This window comes from Pygoscelis adeliae, unplaced genomic scaffold (genome assembly GCF_000699105.1).
Source record: "Pygoscelis adeliae isolate BGI_AS28 unplaced genomic scaffold, ASM69910v1 Scaffold445, whole genome shotgun sequence".
NCBI lineage: Eukaryota > Metazoa > Chordata > Aves > Sphenisciformes > Spheniscidae > Pygoscelis > Pygoscelis adeliae.
The window spans coordinates 161,569-172,583 of NW_008824894.1; the positions used below are offsets into that span (position 1 = coordinate 161,569).

General features: G+C 39.9%; 1 protein-coding gene across 2 annotated transcripts in view; it reads right to left on the reverse strand.

Moving 5' to 3' along the window:
- Window positions 1-11,015, reverse strand: part of RPTOR (regulatory associated protein of MTOR, complex 1) — a 162,328-nt gene that overhangs the window by 77,498 nt on the left and 73,815 nt on the right. For both annotated transcript variants that reach the window (XM_009324534.1, XM_009324533.1), the window contains exons 8-9: window positions 6,642-6,742; window positions 5,540-5,684 (exon numbers count right to left, since the gene is read on the reverse strand). In XM_009324534.1, coding sequence (XP_009322809.1) covers window positions 5,540-5,684; window positions 6,642-6,742 — 246 coding nt within the window. The remainder of the gene's footprint in view (window positions 1-5,539; window positions 5,685-6,641; window positions 6,743-11,015) is intronic.

Consider the following 11,015-nt stretch of genomic DNA (forward strand, 5'->3'; position numbering starts at 1 on the left):
ATTCCATCATTAACTCTCTTCTGCTGTGACAGAAATACTCATATATTTGTCTTTATATTTTAATTTCAATTTTTCTTAGCCCTTCAGCACAAAGTCCCTATTCACATGCCTCCCAGACTCCATCTATCTCCCCCCCTCAGTTTAATACCAGTTTCATTACAGTAGGACTGTTTAAACTTTTAATAATTTAATGTGAACTCATCCAGCTGCCTTTACTTTGCTTCACGGAGGTGCTGCAAAGTTTGGACTTTTAAGCAAAGAACAGAAGGCCGAGAGTTCCAGCTTTGCTCAATGACTGTTTTATTGTGCAAATCCATGAAATGTTTGGTAATTGAAGCCCACAGTAGTACTTTAACAGCATAAATGAAACATGGTTACAGTGATGTGCGTTAGTCTTTCTTCACCCACATATACTACATTAGCTGACAGATCATGAAGGCAGATTTTCTTACACTCAAATTTTCTGGGCTGAGTCAATGTCTAATGCTTTTAATTCTCATGTCACATTTTTTATAACATATTATTGATGTCTTTTAACATTCTCTCTTCTTCTGGGAATAATTTGTATTATATTGCACCGCACATAATATTAGTGAAAATGAGTATTTCTTACTCGGACAGTCATGCTGAGGAGCAACTAAAGAGAAATTGAAGCCATCTGTAGTCTTGGGGCTCAGGCACCAGGGTATCTACTTGTTTTGAATTGTATTTCTGGAACCGTTAAATAGTTCAGACTTTATCAAGTACGTTGGACAAGATTTTTCATGGCTTTTTTTTTCCTGCAAGTACAATTCAACTACATAACCTGTTTGATTGAATTTTCAGATTTCAGCCTGAATTCACCTGCTTCACAGTAACACTGAATTCCCTAAGCCTGCTTTAGGGGAGACAGCTAGGAAGCTTCTCAGACACAGCTATTTTTAAAAAAATATTTATTGCTGTGAATATTTGGTTCAACTATGAAATCCTCTTTTCTTCTACCAATGCATTCCCCTGCTCTAGCCACAACTTAAAGCACATGCTTTGCTGCTTTTGTCCTACATTTCTCTCCATTAAACTATTTGTAGTCCATTAATGCGTCTCAGAGATGTTAAGACTAACACATAGACACAAAAAAACCCTGGTTAAATCAACGGTGTAATCTGAATGAATCTAATCCTTCAAATATCAAACAGTTCCAAATACCCTTTCAAACAATCACTTTTTTCTTGCTGACATACTAAGTCTTTCTGTGTAGCTAAATGAGACTCATTTCTTGGAGAAATCGGTGAGCAGACCTGCATCCATTCTGCAACACTCCCGCAATGGTCAAAGACTCCAGCTCCTCTCTTACCTGTAATTGGGTTGCTATATTACGGTTTTCTTTTCAGCTAGAATTTCAAGCTTATTTTATTTGCAGTATGTTATGACTTTCTTTCAACTAGAATTTCATGGTTAGTGTATACACTATTGCAGTATTTCTATTATGGACAAATCATAGCTCTCTCAAAGCATAATTAAGGTACTTCATTTTTAATATATGACCTATGTTAGGAAATATTTCCAAACACATTATTAGGTCTTTTCAAAGGCCATGAATATAACTTGCTGCCAACAGCAGTAACGTATAAACCATAATCCATCACAACAGAGATCAAGATGCTGACAGAGCATCAGGCCTCCTATTCTTACTGCACAATAGACAGAACGACTCCCATAGTTGAATAGCACAGCCAGGCAATCAATATATATTAATATTAATACTTATATTATAGTATTGCCTGCAGCAGCCAAGAAGCTACAGTGCGAGGCACCATACAAATACAAACAAACAGCCCATGCCCATAAGGGTTTACACCTAAGCAAGTAGAACAGAGAAAGCCAATAAAAGAAAGACAGGCACGAAGGAATGAAATGTGTCTGAGCCTACAAACAGGGCAGGGTCACAGACATCAGTTCTCCTGTTTCCTAAATACGGTGCCCTTCTTGGTGAAATAAAAAGATTGACAGCTTGCGGGTCAAATTTTCCCTCAAAAAATAAGTTTTTGCTTTTCCTCAGTTGTTCAGGTAAAAAGGATAATTAACAGAACAGGTAACATTGGCTAGAACAACAATTTAATAGGTCAAAATTTTATAAAGCTGTTTTCAAAAGGACTAAACCAAAAGGAACAGAAGCTCATATCTCCAGCAGCCTCAGTGCTTCTATTGCAACCGTGCCAGACCCCCAAATCATGAGACATTTGAGTGCGACGTAGGGAAAATTATCAAACAAGCACAGACAAAGGGAAGCAAAAAAGGTAAAGAGCAAATGGTTCAGATTTAACGTCTGAAAAGGGGCAGTTATAATTATTCACGAGGTAAACTGATGCTTAAGTCAAGTGCAAGGAACATTTCGCAGCATCTGCCCACCCCTCCGGCACGCTCACAGCCAGCTGCACACTGCCAGCCTCGCTCAGCCCCTCTATGGCTTCAGCAACTCAGCGTCACCAGGCGCGGCAAAGCTCTGTCGTCCAGCTACAGACAGCAAAGCGGAAAGCAGGAACATCACGGTCTGACCTCAGGAGCCCATCTGCATCAGCGAGGAGCTCTTTCTGCTCCTTCCCTTCTCGCTGACTGCGAGATGCTCCCTGTAAGAGAGTCGCAAGGCCAGTGCAGAGCACCACGAGAGCAAAGTCGTGGCTGCTGCTGCGATGAGGAGGGAGATCAGGGCAGCGTATGCAAAGTTCAGAAGAGATGGTGTGTAACATTGCTACCGTCAGTGAAACACTGAGATTTACTTACGCCTTTTCTGCAAAAGGTGGTGCGAAAAATGTACTAACGTACAACAGTAGTTTGCTTCTCCAGTTAGCCTTCTGCTGGGATATTATATAGAATTATATCTGTATGTAGATCCCATTTTTAGTCACTATCTCAGCTGTGAATGTGCAGAACAGCTTGTGTCCGCAACAGCAGAGAAACATGGTACTCTTATATTACCTTTGTGAACAGAGGAGCAAAGCCTAGGAAGCCAGATGAGCACCCAGAGGATAATGGAAGAGAGGAGAACGTATGCATACGTGTACTGGAGAAGCTAAAACATCACACCACCACTTAGGCTGCAAGCAATAAACCAAAACCTGAGTCAGGAACACACACCTGGTACACACAGGATCAGGGTTACATGGGAACAGTGAAAAGTGCGAGGCCCTAACACAAACAACCCAACTAAACAGCCCAAAAAGCACGGAGGGAGGGAGGAGGAGGGGTTGGAAGTCCCTTCAAGTCTGAAGTCAGATCCTTGAGGAGCACTGGCTGATACACACCAGAGCCACTATTTGCATTCATTATGCATTTATAACACTGCAGGAGAGAACCTGGAGGTTCTTGCCCACCGCTGGCAGATCAAACCACTGCTGATGCCACGGCAGCCAGGACTCGCTCCCCAAAACATTGGCTGACATGCAGGGTATGAAAAAATCTGTGAAAAGTCTCAATAAAACAGCAATCAGCAAAAACTGGCTGTATCATCCACGACGTAACAATGCAGATGTAGATTCAATGTGATCACCGAATCATGTTGTTTGAAGTTTCCATTCTTTTCAACATTCCTTTGGCCCATTCTCCCTGCCCTCCAGTCACATTACCTAGTTTATCTAAACAGTAAAATGGGTTTGGAGGTTTCAGATCAGGGCTCCATTAGAAAATTCTTGAATGAAAGGCGATAGATAAGTGCAGATGATTATTTTTAGAAAATATTTAAACGAGCCCTAAATTAGTTTCTAAATCTGTCCTTACTAAAAGTTCATAATAATGAACTGAACCGCCTCTGACAAAAGTGGAATTTTCCCCTTTGCTAGATTTGCTTCAAACGGCATATTTTTTTGGAGGACACTGAATAAAGTGTGTCAAGGGATTGTCTGCTCACTTGCTGTCTACTTTGCTAGTGTTTGGGATTCACAAGGAAAAAAGCCCTGCGTGTGACTTTTCTTAAGGAGTTCCTTCTGGTAAATCCTAAAAAGCAGCAACAGTGCCCTTATCCTGTGGTATGGTCTGAGGGACTTTACAAAGGTATTTACAGCACCATTTTGCACCAGGAGAACTACAACACAAGCAAAGAAAAGATTGTGTTTCTAGGATCCATCATGCTACCAAGCACGACTATGAGAGATACAGAATGGGATCCAGGTCTTCCTAGTTCCATTCCTGTGGTTCAGCACGCGGATGGCAACACCAACTCCAAGTCATACTCCCACAGGAAACCAGAAATAAAGGCTTTTAATACGCTGGCAATAAGAATTAATTATATTCCCGTAAGGAACCAGAAATACAGGTTTTTAATATGCTGGCAATAAGGAAGCTATAAATAACTCAAGAAATTTACTGTTCTAATTTCAAAATTTCTGCAAAAAACGTGTCCCGCTCATTATGTCCCTCACGTAACATAATGATAAAACAACTCGCCATATTTACAAATGACTGAAACAATTTTCCTCAAAAGTTGCTAATCCAAAGCACTTAAGAACATTGTTTGCCACGTACAAACACACAGTACATTTAGCAAGGCTGCCCAATTGCTAATAATTCCATCCAAAGCCTCCCCTACGGCCTCCATGCTTTTCAATAATTAAAGCAACTTTGTATTACCAGCAAATGCCTCCTCGATGACCGCTTGCACCTGCAAATGCTATCGGGGCTCTCTGTTGTTAGCTTGCTTCTGTTTCTTAGAGAAAGCGTGACATATAATTTGAACTCACTGATGCTGCTATCAGTTGTATGCTGATCATCATCACCTCATACCTCCTCTACATTTGTTTTCCTCCACAATTTTATGGAGGAAACTTATCAAAAGGATTTTGAAAATGCAGGCAAATTAAGCCCACTCAGCTACGTTTACCTGCCATTGTATTAGCCTTTTAGCAAGTTACCCAGCTATCATTTTCTCCTACAGAATGACGTTAGCTTGACTGTACCAGTTTGTACTTAGCCAAATTTTGTACTGTTCTACTCTTAATCACACTGAATAAAAAAATGAAAGGAAGTATTTTTGTTATTACTGTTATTATTATTCACAGGACATTTGTTTGATAGTCAAAACCACATTTAAGAGCTTTTCGATAACTGTGCCACCTCCATTTCCATTAATCACCTTAAAAGCAACAGTAAGGGTAGATGAACTCTGCAGCAAAAAATATCTTCTACTTCAACAATGCAAGTTAAGAATTTTTTCCCTCAGGCCCTCAGCTCTCCCCACTCCTCACAATCACAGGTGACTAGCTTTACTTTGTGAAAATAAAGGTAGCAGATGCCCAACTTCTTTTCTATTAGGACTGAAAGATTACATGGCTGAACTGAAGCTTCCATATTACAGAATTACGTTATAATTATGTATGCACAGAAAAGAAATACATTTGGAGATGAGTATTATGCTGCCAGATGCTGTTTCATTTTTGATCCACTGAATCAGTAAAGCACTGTGTAGATTTAAGTAGTAACAATCTTTCATGACTACAGTGCCGGAAAACTCCCTAAGGCATCAGCACACAGCCTTTGCAGTGAGGGCAACCTGTTGGCTGTGACTTACCACATCGCATGCATGTACGTTGGAGGTAGACGAGGGCTGCTGACAGGGGTACAGTTGTACGATCTCATAATTCTTTCTGCCAGGAGAAAGTTACGAAATAAACTGGCCACAAGCAGGTCTTGCCTGAAGAGCTTCTGGAAAAGATCTGCCAAGAGATTGCATGAATTACTAGATGCATATCTTTGTAACTTGAGTACCTCAGGTAATATGCAAAAATCATTTAAAACATAAAAACATGTTAATATGTTATTCCAGTAACAAGGAATCGACAACAGTTTTGCAGTGACATGATATGACAACTATTAAATGGAAATCTGCCCTCTGAGTTCCCTTAAAACATCGCAGATGCTCTCCATTAACAGAATTAAATACTTTCTACCTCAGGTTGGTTTTTGCCTTTTCTGGATAAAATGCTTCTTTTGGTGTTTCACTTAAACTCAGCCTCTCTAAGTTTTTGGAAATTACTGAGGGAGAAAAGGACCTGTGTGTACTATTTCATCAAGAACTATATACACCTGTTAACTGGCAGTTTGATGTGCTTATGAGAAGCCAAAACGAATCCTAAAAGACAACAAATGCACCATCTTCTATAGAGGCAAAGAAGAATTTATGCTGTACTGAGCAACAGAAAGAGCACAGTTGGAAAACTGTGTACAGATTTGGCCACCCATGCTCCAAAGTATGAATTCAGAGCAGAACAGAGGTAGAGAAACGGGATGAAGTTAGTCATGGGAAACACAGACTGTCTTACCAGCAACGAAAAACCCCTTTATTTACGATACTAACAAAGGCTGGAAGAAAACAGATTGGTCTTTACAAACACAGTAAGAAATAAAATTATTTAAACTAAAGCAATCATGTTAGCAACAGAAAAAAACCCTTCTGGTTTCTAAAGATCAGGTTGCTGAAATACTTCTGGTAAAAAAAGAGCGAATGTAAAAAAATTAACTCGCCTTAAGATCCAGTCTGATCTGTTCTTTCAATATCAGGCTTTAATTTTCTCCCTATTTCAGTGTCTCATTTATCTTACTCTTCATCCTTCTACTTTGAATAAGCAATGCTCACTTCTGATGAAAACTTGATTCACCTCCCCAAGTCTTACCTCTAGGCAAGACATTCCATGCAATGGTGTCTGTGATCGCAGTGAAGATCCAATTCAGCTCTCCCAGGGGAGTTCTCCTGTCATTCAGTCTTCCAGGAATCCTACAAGTGGCGGGGGGAGGAAAAGGTACGTTTCCTATTAAAAAACATATTTTTGAGATACACACACATGCACGCGTCAGCCTCAATCAAGGTTCACAAAAGACAGTATTTCCAGAACCTTAATTCTTAACCAAGAATTAATGTTGCTAGACAAACTTTCCTCATCCAAAGTCTATTACATTTGAATTTGCTTGCAAGATTAATTGCCAGACAAAGGATGATAAACAAGGAACTGTTTACAGATAACTGAGCTAAACATCTGGGAAGATATCACAGAGATGATGTTGATTCCTGAGATGCAATGGATATGCCTTTTTCTTCAAAAGTGCCACCCTGCTTCATTTTATCCATTATTCACTTCTTGCTGAAATATTTAATAATAAATACAATTTATGTTACAAACTGTATCCTCACAATCCATAACGCCCCTGTGTAAGAACTTTTGAGTGATCATATTCCAGAAAAAAACCCCAATTTTTATTTTTTAAACAGTCAGAAAGCTCAGAACAGTTAGAAAACATTGTCCTTTTGTTAAAAATTGTCTGACAGTAATGCATGTACGTCACAGCTCCCTGTTGCTGCAAAGTACTGCCTGTTCATAAAGAAATGCAACCCAGTAAGATTCACCCTACCATTCCAGCTGGACTATCATTTAAGTCAAGATCAGAGCACACGTGCCTGCTACAGACGGTGCGGCTGCTCGTTTCTGAGGGGCATGTTTGCTGTTTCTTACGCAGACAGACAGTTTTTCACCCAGTAGGTTCTTTGAAAACTTGAATTCATTAATTTGGTGCTTATCTCTCTACAGATTTGTTGCATCGCCACCAGTACCGCATGCAGGTGCAAATACAGTGTCTTGCTAAAAAAGTTATTGAGCATAATTGGCAGCTTTTCATTCAAACAGGAGACATTTTCTGCAATTAAGAACTTTCCAATTAATATACTGGCATTCATGGAAATCAGTAACTTGAATGCCAGTTCCTTAACCTAATTTAAGATTAACATATCGCCCCACAGAACCTCAACAACAAAAGGCACGTTCTTTCTAAATTCTATAAATCAGGCATTAGTAAATCCAGAGTGAAAAACGTCACTCTGAAAAGCGCCTTCTAACGAAGAAACCAAAATGCTGCTGAACGCTGCATTCTGGAGCCCTCCTACTGCAAAGTCACAGCACAAACGGAGGCACCACATTTTACCCCTCACTGGCTACAGGCAAGATTTGATGCTTATCTAGGGAAAAGTATTTACTTAATCCGGGTTTCAGCGTAGTGGTAGTCTACCCGTGCTGCGTGTGGTCACTTCATAATCTTACCCATTTGTGCCATGACAGCACCTACATGCCTAAAAAGTATAAAATAATAAACCAAAAAAATATTTTTTTTATTGTGTTCTTTCCCCTCCTCAAAGGGAACGAATTCCTTTCCCCTAAAGAGTCAGGGGACTGGCAGCGCAGCGTGCAAGGGAAGCAAACAGCAGGCACTGTCACTCCTGCTGCAAGCTGTTCTGCGACCTACAGCATCTCGTGGTCTTTCTCCATCTGGTCAATATGCGTATCTATCCGGCCTGCAACTGGGAACGTAGTTTCAACCCTAAGAATATCAAAATCCTGTCAGCAGTACATATCAGGAGTCTATTTGTGGTGTAGTAAGGTATTAAAAATGCTGAGGAGTCCAATTGTTAATTTTATGAAATATTTTGAAGTAGAAAAAAGTGGCACTAATCAATATCGGGGTGGCAGCTTTCCAAATAGCGATCTACTTCTGTCCCTGCTCATATGCAGGATACGCAGTGAAAGTGAGCAAAGGGTTTTTTTTTTTTTTATTATTATTTTAAGATTATATTTTAGATAGGAGAAAATAAATCACGCAAAAACCTGGAATATTCACACAGACATCCCCCTTCCTCAAACAAAGCAAAAGCAGAGAGCCAACGAATGATTCTACTGGGGATAATCCAGCTGCATATTACATGAGCATTTAATAAATAAACGCTTTTGAGTGCACTCCCTTAAAGCCAGAGGGTTATTATCGTATCCACAAGTAGTGTGGGACTGAAGTAACATTTTGGTTTGTCACAGTGAAGGCCTTTCTGTGACTATACCCGTGCACAAACACACGTTATGCGTGCGTATGTTTTGGCTATAAGACGACTTGCATTTAATAGAAGATTCTAAGGAAACCGGAGTCGTCAACCTCTCTTCAAAAATCACTGGCATCAGTACACAGGTCCCTTAGATCTTGGATTCTGAAGTTTTACAGCAGTATGCTCACTATGTTTTTAACAGCGATATCTATAGATAAAAGGAACTCTTTGCTGTAAAATTTCCATGTGGCACGAAGACTCATCAAGTAGTAAAAAGCAGAAACAAAAACCAACCCCCTCCAAAGAAACACCAGTTTACCTAGGAAAGCCCTAAGCATTTAGGGATGGTAATGGACAGGCAACCGAGCACGGATCCCTATCACAAGAAAGTACCACAGCAGCACATCTTGTACAAGGGAGTGAGCAGTGGATAGAGAGCTGATTTTGCCTTGTATTGCTGAGACTGATACTAGAATGTTTTGCCTAGTATTCACATTTTGCCATTCATTTAAACTGCTTAAAAACAGGATATACAAAATAGAGAAGGTGCAGAAAAATCTTAGAAGAAGAAAAAAGATAGTGAATGAATGTCATACAGTGAGAAATTTAAGGAGGTCATTCTATCTACATTACCAAGGAACAACTTGAACATTGTGGATAAACACCTGCAAGAGAGAAAAATCTTGGTGCCAACAAATACTTTACACAAGTGGAGAAAGAAAGAAGGGCACGGGATCATTAAAAGAAAGGGAAGCAATTCAATCTTCATCTTTCAAGGCATACACACTTCAGAGGAGCACGAGTTATTTGGCTCTGCTGAGCAGTAACCCGGTGAAATTCTGTAGCCTGACACATGCAGAAGGTCAGAGAAGACAAACTAACGGTCTCCTCTGGGCTTAACATTTATTATTCTAAGCATCAATACACCAGAGACAACGGCCTAACCGAAGCACATTCAGTGAAGGTGGAACAGCAATGTTCCACCAGGAATCTTGCTGTTCCAGGGTCCAGGATCTTGCTTCTGTAGACTGAAAAAAAGTCACTCAAATTTATTTCATCCAGGAGCTGAACCAAGATCTCATACTGTATTTGTTCATTTGTAATAAGACGTGAGGTCCAAAGGAACTACAGGACCAACATGCAACCTGATTTCTGTGATTTAAGAGACCAAACAACGGTCTACTGTGACTCAAAATCAACATACGCACAACGCTACTTAAAGGAAGAAAAGTGGCTGTAAACTGTTCTTCAATATCTCTCAGCTTCTGCCTCCAAGCTGATCAGCTTTCCTATCGATGCCTTCTAAATGCTTATTTGCTTCTCACAAAAACAAGAAAAAAAAGAAGAAAAAAAACCAACAAAACCCCACCGAACCAACAAACAAAACAAGACCAACAGACTCGGTCCTGGGCTGTCTTATTAATACTCAGACACTCAAATACACAAACACAACCTGGCACTCTCAAGCACAGTTTTTTTCCCCGTTGAGAAAGTATCAGAGATAGGATGGGGAGGTTTCAGAAATGTGCACCCAACCTGGTAAGACATCCTACAGATTTAATCCTAACGCACCCTAGCTTCCCTTCTGTAACAAGTTTTCAAATATTAAAAGTATCAAGACAAACTACATGAAGCAAGTGCTTTCTCTATGGCAACTTATTCTTCTGATATGTATAGCAGTATTATTTCCATGCAGGTTCAGATGAAGCATATTCCCTTGTATAAATACAGTTTCTAAACCAGCTAGAAATGAACATCTTATAAAAAATTCCTGTCTGTCTTGATATCAGAGGAAAAATATACATCTCTGAAACAGTGTTTGTTAACTGATCCCCCAGAGCAAGCAGAGGGAACACAAGGCCACACAACTGCTCTTGTGAGGATTTCACATAAATATTTGCATTGCAGAACACCCTCTGCAGCAAAATAGCAGGGTTTCATAAGTCAGAATGTTATTAATTAGAAACCAAAGCAATCCTTGCCGAGATTCTCTAGCAAGCCAAATGCTGAGCTTAAACCGTTTGATGGCCACCTTCAAGCCAGTCTTCAGTGGAAACAGAAATAGGGTGTTTCACGGTAGAGTTTGAATCTTTACACCAGATGGAGAGCTCCGCACACCCTTCATACTAAATTCTCTTTATTAAATGCAGATTGTGAGCTGATACCTACCTTACTGATGGTATTAAGC